The sequence below is a fragment of the Canis lupus genome, chromosome 7 (assembly GCF_003254725.2).
Source record: "Canis lupus dingo isolate Sandy chromosome 7, ASM325472v2, whole genome shotgun sequence".
In the NCBI taxonomy this organism is placed as follows: Eukaryota; Metazoa; Chordata; class Mammalia; order Carnivora; family Canidae; genus Canis; species Canis lupus.
The window spans coordinates 29,656,468-29,673,885 of NC_064249.1; the positions used below are offsets into that span (position 1 = coordinate 29,656,468).

At 35.9% G+C, this 17,418-nt stretch overlaps 1 protein-coding gene across 2 annotated transcripts in view; it reads right to left on the bottom strand.

The window, feature by feature from the left end:
* Nucleotides 1-443: 443 nt before the first annotated feature.
* The window catches only part of LOC112648226 (lymphotactin-like), a 172,254-nt gene continuing 155,279 nt past the window's right edge, over nucleotides 444-17,418 (bottom strand). For both annotated transcript variants that reach the window (XM_035719368.2, XM_049112346.1), the window contains exons 3-5: nucleotides 4,147-4,225; nucleotides 1,746-1,860; nucleotides 444-781 (exon numbers count right to left, since the gene is read on the bottom strand). In XM_035719368.2, the coding sequence (XP_035575261.1) occupies nucleotides 619-781; nucleotides 1,746-1,860; nucleotides 4,147-4,225 (357 nt within the window). In that variant the 3' untranslated portion in view covers nucleotides 444-618. The remainder of the gene's footprint in view (nucleotides 782-1,745; nucleotides 1,861-4,146; nucleotides 4,226-17,418) is intronic.

The following is a 17,418-nucleotide window of genomic DNA, read 5'->3' on the forward strand; positions in this document are numbered from 1 at the left end:
TTTTCACCAAAACTCTAATCCTTGCTGTTTTGACAAATTAGAGAACTGAAAAGCCCTATGTTTGTGTCCTTTCGTGGGAAACCAAAAGAAACACAGAGAGGTAAGAGAATTTGCTGCACATCAAACATGAGTGAAGCCACTTTTTGAGTTAGTGGACCCTCAAAATGGAAATGCAATGACAGCTGGCTTATTATCTCCCCTATTTCATAAATAGAACTTTATTATGAAGATAGTGGAAATAGATCTTAAATTGCCATTGTCACAATTGTCACTTGTCACATTGTCACAATTGTCACTTGCAAGCTGGAACCTAAGACTGATGAATATAGCTTTTATCTGACAAACACTGACCAAAATCATGAATATCATCAAAAGGAGGTACAGTTAGAACAGAGACAGAACATAAATTATATATTATCTTTCCCAATACATAATGAATAGACTATTCTTGATAATAAATATTTATTAATTAAAGCATCTAAATGACTATGAAAAATAAAAATACAAGAAAATAAGTTGACTCATGCAGCACTTTTATAAAAAGTGAATATAATCTAATTAGTCCAGGAGTTTATAAAGGGAAATAAGCTGGTTGGCTAATGAGGTGCCAGAAGGCCTCTATGTAGTCAGGGTTACAGCTGTATTGGTGGACAGTTGGGCTCCTGTAGGCTTGGTCTGTTTCATGTTTCTTCTGGTAGACTTGTCCACACTCTCTACTGCTTTTTTCACCCAGTCAGCTTGTGGATCAGCACAGAATTTAAAGCCACGTCTGGTAATAAATCTGCAATGCAAGGAAAAGATAGAGTTAGTCATATCCTCACAGCCTTGGAATCAGGAGTTAAGATTAAACCAGATTTAAGAGATTTTGTGCAGAAATTATTCTCAAAACCTTGACACTCAAAACCTTGACCTTTTCCTGCAATCTGTTTTAACACAAAACAGAAATATTTCCAGGTCATATCCAGCTCTTTTGTTCATCATAATTTTCAAATTCCTTTTTCCACCCAAGCTACCAAATGTTGTTACTACGCTGGACATTTGAGGTCACCTCATTCAATTATTACATGTATCTTCCTTTTCACAACTAAACACACTTATCTTGTTTTCTGGACAAAGGTGATTTCTTTAATTTCTTTGGGTAAAATTGCAATTATGTGTTGGGAAGAGCTGCTATTCTGAAAATGAGATCCTGGAAAGAGAATGGTATTATATTGGCTAGTTTTTGCACATTTCCTTGAGATATGGTAACTGATAAAACATGGCACTCTACTTTAGCACACCATCAAGAAAGGGAAGGGAAGGGAAGGGAAGGGAAGGGAAGGGAAGGGAAGGGAAGGGAAGGGAAGGGAAGGGAAGGGAAGGGAAGGGAAGGGAAAAGGCATTTGATATTGCTGAGTGGAAGGGAAGCAGGGAAGCATCCCACACAAGTGTGGTTATATGATCAAATCCTAAGCCAAACCAGCCACCTCTACACCTAACCCTCAGAACTGAGCACAATATTCATCTGGTTCCCAGTCAAATTCTGCTTCTAAACTAAATCAGAAAGAAGAATGATATTCTTTATTTGACTGTCAGATTTTTTTTCAATAATTGGTATTTAGTGCTACATAAACACCTGGTTAATATGAAAAAACAAAGGGGCTATTGGTTCTCTTGAGGTCTTTCTCCATGCCAGTTTCCTGAGGAGGGCAGTATTTCTATATAGAATGTCCCATCAAGCCCAGCTTTGGGGGAGACAAACTCACATTACTGCTCTCATGGAGCCCTCCTTGATGGTGTAGGTCTTGATGCTTTTAACTGGCAGTCTCTTGGTCGTCAGACTCATACAGATGCTCCTTTCTAGGACTTCACTCCCCACACCTGGAGAGGAAGATCAAGCAGACAAAGATAAATTATCGTTTCAAATAGTATGAATGCTACAGTGCTATAAATAAAATAACAAAGAGTGATGTAATAAAGAGTAACTTGAGAAAGGCAACATTAAATGTGGGAAGAGGCCCATGTGTTATTTTAAATGTTAAAGTGTGAGATACATAAAGGATGTAGTTCATAAACTCTTCATCCGCAATAGAAATCCTCCTTAAGGGGGATTTCTAAACTTCAGTTCAGAGAGCAATCTTGCATTGGAGAAGGGGAAATAACTTGGGAGAGTTAATAATATTAAGGTTTGGTAGAATTTAATCAAGGTTTCTAAGTGCTGATTTTTTCCTAAGGTAAAATGACTGTTATTTGCTTCCCAAGGAAATATTCAGCTAAAAAAGCATCTAAAGTAACAGGTGACGATGATCAAGTTTGATCTTCGGTGTTGCTGATATCAGAAGGCTTTTTTTTTTTTTAACATGAAACTAAATATAAGGTGCTTGTCAGCTAGCTATGCTCCTCTTCATCCCTCCTTCTTTCCAGCACTCCCAGTATCCGGTCCACACATTCTTTATCCCCATCTTTGCCAATTTTTGTTTAATGCTCAACTGTCTTGAGCCCAGTAAAAAAGATTGTTTCTTGTATTTCTCTCACTACTTAGGAAACAATATTTTTCTCTGAGAAATACCTAACATGGATTCCCAAGACCCAAAGAATCCTACTAGACTCTAAATTCCCAAACCTTCTTATTCTCAGCAGTGTGATCAGTGAAGAAACTTTTGCCTTTGTGGCAGAGCTGAGTCAGAGCAGAGATTGCTTTGCCTGCAGTTGTACATGGAGGCTAAGCCCCAGTGGGGCTCACAGAGGTCATTCAAGGAGGAAGCTTGAGAAGTGACCCAAGTGTCTTCAGTTTTCCTCTGTCTCCAAAAGAGGGTCACTGCCCCCACCCATACCTGGGTCTCCACCAAGCAACGGACCTATTGTCTCAGCAAAATGCCAGACACATGGCAATATTTACCCTAATTTATTAGCCTTAAAGTTGTTGGTTTCATCAATATTTATTTTGCCCACAATTTCAGGGAATTCCAGACCTTGCCACCTCTATTCATGGACACCCTTAGAGATTCCATGGTCAGATTCAGATATCCTATTCTACATAGTAAGGCTACAAATTAGGAGGTTGAAAGAAGAGTTAACTGAAACATTAATTATACTTGAAGGATATTCTCTCTTATTGCCAGAGCCACAAGGAGAAGTAAATGTCAATCAATTGGGGGGGGGGAATGATTTTTTAAGAAAATATGTATAGAACAGTCAGCTGAGGCTCAGTATAGCCAAGTCTCATCTGGGTATATCTTGCAGGTTTATCTGAATGTGTATAAGGCATTGATCTATTAGTTAGCACTTAACATATGGTCTCTTATAAATTAAAGAAATGTATCATTAATGGAAACAATATTCAAAGCAGTAATAATAGACTCTCCCATATAGCTGAAGGCAATATTGATTTCCCAGGTAGGAAGGTATGAGCTCCCAATCATTTTTTTAAATAGAAATTATTGGGACGCCTGGGTGGCTCAGCGGTTGGGCATCTGCCTTCAGCCCAGGGCATGATCCTGGAGACCCGGGATTGAGTTCCGCATTGGGCTCCCTGCGTGGAGCCTGCTTCTCCCTCTGTCTGTTTCTGCCTCTCTCTCTCTCTCTCTCTCTCTCTCTCTCTGTCTCTCATGAATAAATAAATAAAATCTTTTTTTAAAAGAAATTATTGGTTTGCTTCAGAACATATAGCCTCCAACTCATTCTCACATTGTGTCTAAACTTTCAAAAATTTTGAGAATTTATCAAGATCAATATTAAATAGGCAAAAGCTACAAAGGCACATATAATCATCACCACCATTTCACAGGTAACATTAATCAAGAAATTACTACTAGTGAGCAAATCTGATAAGTATTCCTAAATTGTTGAGATTTTTTTCATTTTAACCCCAAGTAAGAGTATATTATATTCAACTTATAAATAACTGTTGGTGCAGAGAGGTTAAGAAATTTACTCCAAATCACACAATTATGAAAAGTAGGAGCCCAGATTTTAGGCAAGTTCTGTCTTCAAAATCCATTAAGTCCCCTAAAATCAAAATTATCATTCCCATTTTGCACATGGGAAATCTGAGGCTTATCCTGGGGAAGGAAAGCAGTTCACTCCAGTCAAAACCTGAGTCAAACACCAAATGGGCCCACCTGCCTGCATCTCTGTTCTTCTCTCATAAAGAACCTTTCAACTTACCTTCCACGATGAATTCAGTGAGAAAGCAGATCCCAAACAGGGCCAGGAGGAGAGATCTCATGGTTGAGGTCCGGCTTAGCTGTTCAGGGAGAGAGTGAGGAACAGCTGCTCTTAGAAGCCTCTTTATTACTCCAGTGGTCAGCGCACTTCCTGTGGTAAGAGGGGGCTTTCAGGGTGGGTGTGGAATAGTGGAAAGACTGTGTAGTACAGATGCTTTTTTCTTTAAGAAAAAGTTCCTTTGCCCCCGCTCATACTAACCCCACATCTTGTGGCCTTTGCCCCTGCTCCTGTGGTTAATGTGTTAATGAAACCAAATGTGTGCATTAAAGGAACAAGGTTGTCTCATCTCCTGCTACCAGACTAAATTCAAATCTTCCACTGAAGACTCGAAGTCAAAGGCCACAATACCACGGCCCAGCATAGGAGCAGTGTAAGAAAATGAGGTGCAATGGTCACTGTGGTTCTGTTCCCCTACCTATCTCATGTCACATCCACTGTGACGTGAGGCTTCCACCACCATGGCTCATGAGCCCCTGATGCCATCCAGAGCAACTGTTTAGGTGGGCAAAGGGATGCTACTACCACTCTGAGCTTCTCAGCTTTCTTTTTCTTCTCATTTCTCTCCTCTACCCTCATTCAAATCACTCCCATTTCTTTATACACACACACACACACACACACACACACACACACACACCCATACCCAAGAAACAGTTAAATAAGAGTGTTTGGATCATGTCTATATGCATATGTTTGCTTTATTGAAACTTAGTATATACCTTTTAAAAACCTTTGGAAGGGTACCTGGGCAGCTCAGGTCATGATCCTGGGGTTCTGGGATCAAGCCCTGCATTAAGCCCTGCATCAGGCATCCTTCTCCCTCTGACCCTTGCCCCCCATTTGTGCTCATACTCTCTCTTTCTTTTGCTCTCTTTCTCTCTCAAATAAATGAATAAAAATATATTTTAAAAAGTAAAATAAAATAAAAAGCTTTTGAAGATTTCCTGACATGAAGTTTATTTTTTTTAAATGAGAGAAAGAGAAAATTATCTATAATCATATCATTCTGACAGTTTTCATTCTTAAATGTTTTCTTCCAGTAGATCTCTATTGGTAGACATATGTTTGCATACTCGTGACAATCATAAATACTGTTTTAGCATCGGTGTAAATATCTTCCCAGGGTTCTTCATAGGCTTTGTGTTTCTCATCTGAGTAAACAAATGCACACACACATTAACCATTCCCTCGTAACATTGTTATATAGATCATATATGTAAGGTAAGTTTTCATTAACATATACTGAATCATTTCCCCTCGATAGCCAGAAGTGGATCACTTGGCAAAATCATTTGACCATCTTTTAGTTCTTGCTACATGTTACTGAGAGGAAGAATGTAGCTTCTACTTGCAATCTTCTAGCAGGATTTGATTGTATCAGTTGTACCTCCTGGCATTCAATTTGTTATTGTTTTGTCTGGTTTTGTTTTACATAAGTATCTATAAAATGTATTTATTCATTATGTGTTTGCACAAGCAACTAAAAAGTTTGCCACTGCTCTTAGGTATATGAGAATAATATTCTTATTTAACATATAAATAGCTAAAAGATTTTGCCGCTGCTATAGAGGACACAGAAATAAACTCCTATATTTCCATGAAAATTAAGGCTAACCTCTAAGAGATTTTTTTTATTAATGGCGTTTAATATTCCAGCCAGATGTCACTCTAGACCTCAGAGTGGCTTTTTAGTTATCTCTAACTGGCTATACCATCCATCAGTCCTTAACATCTGAACACAACTTGCCACTCAAAATGCTTTTCCTTCTATTACTCTCTGACATGGAGAATATGCAGTTTTCTAACCAATTTCCAAATACAGAACCTGGGGTCATCTTAGACTCATTGCTATCTGCTCGTATGTCATCTTCAACCAAACTACATTAAGTATACCTTCCAAGTAGCTCTTTAATAGGCCTGCTCCTCTCTTTCCACACTGTTCTAGGCAGGCCCTCATCATCCCTTGCTAGACAACTGCAGTAGACCAAGTGGTTTCCCAGTGTTGGCTCTCCTCCCTTTCCAATCCATTCTCCACAATATTGCTAGAGTAATTATTCTACTGCATTATTCTAATCATGTCATTTCCCTACTGAGAAACTCTTTGCTAATTTCCATTGTCCACAGATTTTATTTCAAATTTCTTATTGTCCTATACAAGGTTGTTCAAGATCTAACACTTCTTTTCCTTTTAGACTCTCTTTCTATCCCTGACACATGCTCCCAACCCCTCTGCCTCAACAAACATGTGCCCAACCAAATATATCATCTTCTCTTATATACCCCACATATGGCTTCCTTTAGCTAGAATGTCTGTCTCAGCTTTCTACTTATCAACTGCTCCCCTTCCTATAAGTTTTCCTGAATTCTCTAGATAAAATTAAGTTGTGCCATCCTCTGTGCTCCCTTGAAGTTCTGTGTCCATGACTGTTCTATCACTAATCTTATTTTATTGCCCTACTCAATTATATTTCTGCATTTCCCACTAGATGTCAGTCTCCTTGAGAGTAGGGAACTTGATTTAGTCTTCACTGGGTCCCTGGCATTAGCAGAATAAAATAGTTTTCGAATAAATGAATTCGTTTTAAAAGACCAAAATTAGGGTGATATACATTAAGTGAAGGATGACTACCTAAGAACACAAAGCCAGGAATTGTGATGTGTGGTTTTCTCTATGTTTTTAATCAAATGACAATTTGACCAATGGTTGAATATTTATTTAGCACATCGAAATGGAATTTCCTAAAATCTAGAATGAATTATTCACTTCCAGTTTTTCAAGACATAACTAGAGTCTCTGATGGAGAAGAATTAAGTAACAAGAAAGTAGAAACCTAGCACAAAATAGTCTTAATCAGCTAATATGTGGACATTGAGTAACAACAACCAGTATTGCAAAAGGCAGGGTTTCTTTATTTTTTATAACTGAAAAATAGACCTTTCTATACATACAGCACATTTTCTCTATCCATTCATCCATCAAAAGACACTTAGGTTGTTTTCATGTCTTAGCTATTGAGAATAATACTTCAATGAACATGAGGTACAGATATCTCTTCAAAATAGTGACTTCATTTCCTTTGGAAAATGAAATACTGTCTTTTTGTTAATAGCCTTTCTAACAAGTGTAAGAGGATACTTCATTGTGATTTTGATTTTCATTTCCCATCATTATTAGTGCATGAGCTATTTGTATGTCTTTGGAAAAGTGTCTAGTCAGCTTACTTTTAATTAGATTATTATTATTATTATTATTATTATTATTATTTTTGCTAATGAGTGGGTTGTATGAGTTCCTTATTTTTTATATTAACTCCTTATCAGATAGATAGCTTACAAATATTTTCTCCCATTCTGTAGGCTGCCTTTTCATTTTGTTGATTGTTTCTTTTATTATGCAGAAGTTTTTAGTTTAACATCGTCCCACTTATTTACTTTTTATTTTGTTGCTTATGCTTTTGGTGTCGTATCCAAAAAAATCATTGTCAAACCAGTGTCAAGAAACTTTTTTCCAATGTTTTATTCTAGGAGTTTTATGATTCTAGGAATTACATTTAAATGTTAAATCCATTCAGAGTGAAATTTTGTAAGTGGTTTAAGATAGAGGTCCAATTCCATTCTTTTACATGTGAATATCCAACAAATAAATATCCAATTTATTGAAGAGACTATCCTTTCCACAATGAGTAATCTAGGATCACTTGTCAAATACTAATTGACTGCATAAGTATGGGTTTGTTTCTGCGCTCTTGATTCTGTTCCATTGGACTATATGTCTAGTTTTATGCCAATACCATACAGTTTTGATTACTTTAGCATTGTACTATAGGTTGAAGTTGGGAAAGGTGATTCCTCCAATTTTGTTCTTCTTTCTCAGGATTGCTTTGGTTATTAAGAATCTTTACTTATCCCACATGAATTTTAGGATTGTTTTTTCTATTTCTGTGAAAAATGCCATTGGAATTTTGATAGAGATTGTACTGAATCTATCAATGGCTTTGGATAGTATGGGCATTTTAACAACAATAATTATTCCAATCCATGAGCACAGAATATCTTTCCATTTATCTTTGTATTTCTCAATTTCTTTCATCAATATCTTATAATTTTCAGTGAACAGATCTTTCACCTCTTTGGTCAAATTTATTCCTAAGTATTTATCAGTTTTGATGCTATTTGAGTGATATTGTTCTCTTCACTTCTTTTTTCAGATATTTCATTGTTAGTGTTTAGAAACACAACTAATTTCTGTATGTTGATTTTTTACCCTGCAAGTTTACTAAATTTGTTAGTTGTCACAGTTTTTTGACAGAGTCCTTTGCTTTTCCTGTATATAAAATCAAATAATCTGAAAACAGACAATTTTACTCTTCGTTTCCAATTTAGATGTCTTTTATATCTTTTTCTTGCTTAATTGTTCTGGCTAGTATGTCTAACACTACGTTGGATAAAAGTAGCAAGAATAGACACCCTAGTCTTATACCTTATCTTAGAAGAAAAGCTTGTCACTTTTCACTATATGGTATGATGTTGGCTGTGGGCTCATCATTAATGACCTTGTTATGTTGAGGTATATTCCTTCTACACCCAGTATGTTGAATTTTTAATCATGAAATGATGTTGAATTTTGTCAAATGCTTTTTCTGTATCTTTTGAGATAATCATATGAATTTTATCTTTCACTCTATTAATGTGATTTACAACATCTATTGACTTGCATATGCTGAACTACTCTTGCATCCCAGGGATAATTCTTACTTGATCATGATATATGATCCTTTGATGCACTGTTGAATTCAGTTTGCCAATATTTTGTTGATAATTTTTTGTGTCTATATTCATCAGGGATATTAGCCTATAGTCTTCTTGTACTGTCCTTATCTGGCATTGGTATTAGGATACTGCTGGCCTTATAAAGTGAATTTGGAGTATTCCCACCTTCTCAACTTTTGGAAGAGTTTGAGGACTGGTGTTAATTTTTTTTTTTTAATGTTTAGTAGAATTCACCAGTGAAACCTTCTGATCTTAGGCTTTTCTTTGTTGGAAGGTTTTAATTACCAATTAAATCTCCTTACTCATTATTAGTCTGTTCACACTTTCTGTTTCTTTGAGGTTCAGTCTTGGTAGGCTACATGTTTCTAGGAATTTATCCATTTCTTCTGGATCAGCCCATTTTTCGGCATATAATTTCACATTAGTCTCTTATGATCTTTGTATTTCTGTAATAGCAGTTGTTATGTCCCCCTTTTATTTCTGATTCTATTTGAGTCTTCTTTCTTTTTTTTCCTAGTTATTCTAGCTATAGGTTTGTCAGTTTTTGTTTACCTTTACAAAAAACATCTCAAGTTCACTGATATTTTCTGATGTTTTTCTGGTCTCTATTTCATTTATTCCTACTCTGATCTTTATTATTCCCTTCATTTTGCTAACTTTGAACTTAGTTTGTTCTTTTTTTTTTTCCACATTCCCTAAGGTGTGTAAAGTTAGGTCGCTTGACATCTTTTTCCCCCCTAATGTGTTTACCATTATAAGCTTCCCTCTTAGAACTGCTTATGTTGCATCTCTTAAGTTTTGTGATTCCATCTTCAAACTGTTTGAAGATATTTTTAATTTGCCTTTTGATTTCTTTTTTGACCCATTGTTTGTTCAGAACTTTGTTACTCAATTTCCACATATTTGTAAATATTCCAGTTTTCCTCCTGTTACTAATTTCTAGTCTCATACTATTGTGGTCAGAAGAGATACTTGGTATGATTTCAGTCTTCCTTAATGTGCAAAGACTTGTTTTGTCTCCTATCATATGATCTAGCCTAAAGAATGGTCTGCATGTGCTTGAGAGGAATATGTATTCTGCTTTTGTTGGATAAAATGATCTGTATATATCTCTTAGTTCCATTTGGACCAAAAGGTAGTTCAAGTCCGATGTTTCCTTATTGATTTTCTGTCTCAATAATCTATCCATTGTTTGAAGTCGAGTACTGAAGTTCTCTGCTATTACTGCTCTTTCTCCCTGCAGATCTCTTAGTATTATTTAACATACTTGGTGCTCCAATGTATATTAATCACTTAATTCTTTTTTTTTTTTTAGAAATATATTTTGTTATAATTAGTACATTTAGAGCTGATGATTTTTTATTTTATTTATTTATGATAGTCACACAGAGAGAGAGAGAGAGGGAGGCAGAGACATAGGCAGAGGGAGAAGCAGGCTCCATGCACCAGGAGCCGGACGTGGGATTCGATCCCGGGTCTCCAGGATCGCGCCCTGGGTCAAAGGCAGGCGCCAAACCGCTGCGCCACCCAGGGATCCCCTAATCACTTAATTCTATTGTAAAGGTTAAAGGACAAAAGCATTAAAAATAAATATATTATCATAATTTATTAATAGACACACAATATAAAAAAGAGGCAAATTGTGATATAGAAACATAAAATATGGGTTGGGTATTAAAAGAGTTTTAACATCCAATTGAAGTTAACTTGTTATCAATTTACAATACATTGTTACATCTGTAAGATGTTTTATGCAAGTCTCATGGTAACCACAAAGCTAAAATCTACATTAGACACACAAAAGATAAAGAGATAAGAATTAAGGCAGCCTGGGTGGCTCAGTGGTTTAGCGCTGTCTTCAGCCCAGGGTGTGATCCTGGAGACCCAGGATAAAGTCCCATATCAGGCTCCTTGCAGGGAGCCTGCTTCTCCCTCTGTCTGTGTCTCTGTGTGTGTGTGTGTGTGTCTTCCATGAATAAATAAATAAAATCTTAAAAAAAAAAAGGGAGAGATGAGAATTAAAGAATACCATTACAGAAAATAATTAAGTCACAAGAAATACAGAAAGAGGGGTGCCTGAGTAGTTCAATAAGTTAAGTGTCTGACTCTTGATCTTAGCTCAGGTCTTGATCTCAAGGTCATGAGTTCAAGCCCCACATGGGTTCCATGCTGGATATGGAGCCTACTTTTAAAAAAGAGAAAGAAATGAAAAGAAAAAGAATTACAGAAAGATAAGAAGAAAGAAACAAGAGAACCACAAAACAACCAGGAAAAGAAAGTTGGCATTAGTAAGTCCTTACTCATCAATAATTTCTTTAAATGTAAATGGATTAAATTCTCAAATCAAAATGTGTAGAATGATTGAATGGATTAAAAAAAAAACCAACTATGTGGTGCTTCACCTCAGCTTTAAGAACACATATCAGCTCAGAGTAAAGGAATGAAAGAAGATATTCCATGCAACTGGAAACCAAAAGAGGGCAGAGGTAACTTTATGTGGATAAAATAGACTCTAACTGTAAGAAGAGGCAAAGAATGTCATTATATAATGACAAAGGGGTCAATTCATCAAAAATATATAAAATTATAAATATATATGTACCCAGGGGTGCCTGGGTGGCTCAGTCATTAAGGATCTGCCTTCAGCTCAGATCATGATCTCAGGGTCCTGGGATTGAGCCCCATGTCACCTCCTTGCTCAATGAGGAGTCTGCTTCTCCCTCTACCTCTCCCTGCTCATGCTATCTCTCTCTCAAATAAATAAAATCATAAATATATATTTTTTATGATTTTATATATATTTATTATATATGTATTGATATACATCCAAAGTCTTTACAAGGGTTAACAAATGCTTCCATGACCTTTGCCTTCATCCCTCACTCATTGTCTGACATCATTTTCTGCTGCTTTTTCTCCCTTATCCCTCCACTGTAGTCACAATGACCTTTTTTGCTATATCTCAGACATGTCAGCCATGCTCCTGCCTCTTCACTTGCTATTTACTCTGCCTGATATACTCTTTCCACAGACATAAACATGGTTCATTCCCATTGCTTTCTCATTATGGCTTTTCCTAAATCCCCCAATTGAAAACTGCCCCACATAACCAATTTTGGTATCATTTGATTTCTCCTTGCTGCTCTATTTCCATGCATAGTACTTAGCATCATGTGATATAACCATATAATTTATTTGCTGATTTTTTAATTTCCCATATCCTTCCAGATTTTTTTTCTTTTGTCTTTCCTCAGAGTCTAAGGCAATGCCTGCACAGAGAAGGTGCTGGATTAATATATTCGGAATAAATGTAAATGCATGAAAGTACATAAGCACAAGCAAACATAAACATTTATACCTGCAAAGTCTGGTACTCTGGAACATCAGTACCACTTATATGTACATGACCACACAATGGGATTATAGAATCCATTTTTGAAAGAAAGCATTAATTTTTGAGGGAAGAAGATAGAAGTATGAAGGGTGCAAATAAGGAAACACATTTTATCTTTTCTTTTTACTTTTTACTCTAAATATTTTGATTCATCTGAAAAAAATAATTTGTATTTTATCATACATAACATATAATCCACATAAAACTATCTTTTGTAGAATGCATGTTTGTGTAATATTCCATTTTTCTACTGGATAATTTTAATATTAGTATGTAAAAATTCTTTATGATTCATCATAGTAAGTCTTTGCCAATTGCAAGTGTTACAAATATTTTCTCTCAGTTTGTAGCTTGTCTTTTCACTATCTATATCATGTCTTTGAAAACAAAAAAATTGCTAATTTTAACATAATCAAATTTATCAATGTTTATTCTATGATTATTGCTTTTCTGCCTTAATTAATTTTTTCTTTCCCTAAAGAAAAACTGACCCCTACAAAAAGTTTTAAAGTCTTGCATTTGATATTTAAATTTTTAACTTTTCTGGTGATTATTTCTGTATGTGATGTGAAGTAGGGATCCAAATGCAATTTTTTTCTCTTTGGATAACTGAATTTTATATCCTGGCTATTGAATAGTTTCTCCTTTTCCCACACTACTATCATATATCAAAGGTCCACATATATGTGCATCTGCTCTAAATTCTTTAATCTGTTCCATTGGTAGTTTGTCTATTCCTGACTCACACCATTCTATGTTAATTACTGTAGTCTTATAATTTAACCTGAATGTCTTGTAGGGCAAGCCCTCTTATCTTTTCCTTCAGAAGCATCGTGGGTTATGTTCATTCGTGATCATGAAAATGTAAATAAAGACCATGACATGACCCCATTTTATTCCCATTCAAATGGCCAGAATTAAGAAGTTTGATAATACTTCTGTGATGGCAAAGATGGAGCAATATCTATTACTCATGGCATTAGAAACTAGTATAACACTTAGGAAAAGCAATTTGGCATGATCGTGTAAAGCTAAACATGTGCATACTATGAAGCTCCAGAAACTCTACTCCTGGTATGTAGATAGATATAGGTCTAGGTATATACTTAGATAATACCAAAAGCAAGGAGCACAAAGATACAAGTTATTTGAAATGTTCAAGTATTTATGTTGGGCGTAGGTTAGCGGTACATTACACAGTTTAATTAATTGAAAAGAGGGTCACTTATAGACCAAAGAGGATGATGTATAATGATATAACTCAGATTAGATCAACAGCTGTAGCAAAGGAGCTCAAACTCTGTTTCACAACAAAAAGTTTATTATTCACTTCCACAAAGTAAGTTCCTGATCAGTTATCTCTCTAGGAGGTCCTCCTCCAACAGGTGATTCAAGATCTAAGATGTTCCATCTTTGATCAAGAATGTTGATTTTCATATTGGTTGTGCAAAACCAGCCCTTAGGGTCTGGGAGTCATTTTTATCCAGTTGCTAAACAGGGAACAAAAGACCATGGAAAAGGCATACATACTCTTACCTACTTTGACTCAGAAGTGATATTTCTTCTTTAGTCCCATTTCGTGGGTAAGAACTAGTTATCTGGTTCCATTTAGGCACAAGGACAAATGAGAGAAGGGAGTTGCATCTGGAAATGTAATAAAGATCTGTGTCTGGAAAGAAGAGCAATTAAGGCCTAGCATGCTCTGCCACAGCCATACAGCTATGATTAAACCAGTTGTGCCCATGAGGTTCCACTTTTTTAAAGGACAAAAATAAAAAGATTATGATAAATGGTTTTCTCTAAAACATTCTCCCAGCACATCTTTTAAATTGTACTTAGGTTTTTTCCTTAAATTAAAATAACTTTGTTATATTTTTTTCTGATAAAAACAATGTAATTGTTATAAAAAAGACACCATAGAAAAGCGAAAGAAAGAAAGAAGAAGAAGAAGAAGAAAGAAAGAAAGAAAGAAAGAAAGAAGAAAGAAGAAAGAAGAAGAAAGAAGAAAGAAAGAAAGAAAGAAAGAAAGAAAGAAAGAAAGAAAGGAAGGAAGAAAGAAAGAAAGTGAGATTCACCCAAATCCCACTGCCCAGAGATAACAATTTAGCCACTGTCGATGGATCTTCCTCCACACATCTCTCTAGGTAAAATATTCCTGTGTATATTATATCACTTTACCATCTTACTATAGCATTTGATAGCCAAGGATTCATTGTACATTTGCAATGTGTGAGATTTGGAGCTAAGTAGTTAAGGGCATTAGCTCATTTAACCCTTACAGCAATATAATAAATTGAGTAGAATTATTATTTACATATTATAGATGAGAGAACTGAGGGCTGGAGGGGTTAAGTAATTCACTCACAATTACAAAGCTGAGTGATGATAGAGGGAAGATTCAAATTGCAGTTAGCCAGATTCCCAAGCCAGTTCTTAACCAGTACCTGTCAGATATTCTCTGATGCACAACTCCCCTGCTGCTAATCCCTGGGTTATTTCCTTTTTTTAAACCCTAGACCATGGGCAGCTCTGGTGGCTCAGCGGTTTAGCGCCGCCTTCAGCCCAGGGCCTGATCCTGGAGATCCAGGATCGAGTCCTACATCAGGCTCCCTGTGTGGAGCCTGCTTCTCCCTCTGCCTGTGTCTCTGCCTCTCTCTCTGTGTCTCTCATGAATGAATAAATAAAATCTTAAAAATAAATAAATAAATAAACCCTAGACCACACAGCAAGGAGAATATACATGTCTTCAAACTTTGCATACTTTTCTGTGTATCTGTTTGTCATAAGTTCCCTCTAGGAAATTTGCACAAAATAGCCTTACGCTTTCATACATTCTACTTTCTTAAGAAGTGCAAAGGTTGAATATGTAAAAATGAAACTGGCTGGCAAATTTGAGCCACATAAGATAACTCTCAATGGTCACTGCTTGTCCCCTGGTCTGCAAAGCCAAATTTGTTACATGCAAGTGAAATTCATGGGTATTTATGTATGATGTATGAAACTGCAACTTAGAGTAAGGTCAGAGTAGGAGTTGATATACACTCCTACCAGTAAGGCGTGAAAGTACCTGTTTTCCCAAATCTACCAACATTGTATTTTATCAATCATTTTAGCCATTGCTAAATGATTTTATCTTATTGCTGTTCAGGTTTTTTTTCTGTTCAGTTTTAACTGCTTGAACTACTAGTGAGGTTGATAATCTTTTATTAATTACCTTTTCTAGTTCTTGTCCATTTCCATTGAAATGTTTTACTTTTTTTTTTGGTGAGAGTGCTTTGTCATATTTATTACAACTATTTTTCTACTAAATGTCCTGACTATTGCAGTGCTATATATAAAAAGTGAGGATCCTAGCTATATTCATATCATGCAATTCTACTTTCTGACAGGAACTACAAATACTTCCTGCAAACCTCAAGAATATCTTTGTTAACTGAAAACTTCAACTTAAAAATACAGATAAAACATTTTAGTTTTTGTGTCTTGTCTAAGATGTAGACCAGATGTTTCTATGATGGGAAAGTATCTTGCCATTCTGACATTTTTGCAGGGGAGGGGGGGACTCTCACCAAATCCATAATGAACAAAGCACTACTTCTCTTATGTTTTCTTTACTTATGAAGTAGGTGACTTACCACAAAGAAATACCACTGAAAAGGGAGTGATAGAAACTCTATGCCATGAATATCAGGAGAGGTTCTACCACAAACTAGTTTTGAGGAATCAGCCAGTCATTCAGGCCTTTCAGTGACTTGGGGCTTCTATGTATACATCAACCTCATGGAAATATGGTGGAAACTGGCAATATTATGTCAACAAAATATTCAGATAACATACAACTTACAAGTCTAATTTGTAACAGTGTTCTTTCTCTTTTGCCATGGATGTTAGGCCACAGTCTATAAGACAATAATACAATTAGGACAATGACATTAAGAAAATTACATAGTTTGTGGATACATTTAAGTTCAAGGTAATTAAAGAGAAGAGAGAGAGAGAGAGAGAGAGAAATCTAGTATGAATTGAGGGAGTAGCTGTGCATGTCCCTAGGAGCTTCTAAGCAGTTTGGAAGGCAGGTATTGTGAAAATAAGTAAATAAACATACTTTGATTTTTGAGTTGTCATCAAAAGCAATTCTCCCATCATTCTGAGAGAATACCTACAATCCCTCCACTAAAATCATTCACTCATGAAGTTATTTATTCATTCAATATAGTTCTTACTGGATATAAGATACAGTCTTAGAAAGAGGAGAAAAGAACAAAGCATGACTCATATCCTGGTAAGTGATCTGTATCTATATACATGTAGATATATATCATAATCCATTGCAACATGACAAGGGCTAGAGTAGCTTGATCAATTACTTGAAATGGAACACTGAATGTTCAGGAGACACAAATAATCCTGAGATAAATAAGGCATATAGCCTCACTCTCAGGCATTAACGTTGAACTATGGTTAATACATTACATCATAGACTGTCACCTTGTGCATCCCTAAAGGCATGCACAGAGAAGCTAAATTCTGAAGAACAAGAAAAAGTGTAGATCTACAAGGATTTCTCAAACTACTGCATTCCAAACGTTAGTTCTGTAAGTTACTCTGTGAAAAAACAAGTGGGAGTTCCATTTCTAAAAAGCTTGGAAATTTTTGTGCAATATGAAATCACAGTATGTATCACCATATTAAAAGCTTTGAAAAGTCCAGTAAAAATTACCTAACCCAGAATTTCCTAAGCACTTTTAGGTTACAGAACCCTATCCCATAGAAGACTTAAACCATCTGGAGATGCATTCCAGAAACACCAATCTTAAACATGGATTCTGTCTAGGGAAGGTGGTACTAAAAGTGTAGGCATGATAGGGGTAGTTACTGCATATAGCAGCGTCCAAGCTAAAGACTGCCCAGCAGGAGGAGGGGTTGGAGGTAATTTGATGGTGAATTCAACACAGGTGGAGACAGAGAACTTGATGCTAGGTGGAAATTCAATTGAATTATACATTTTTCAGTTGAATTCTCCAGCCTGCGGGTAAATCTTGGCTCTG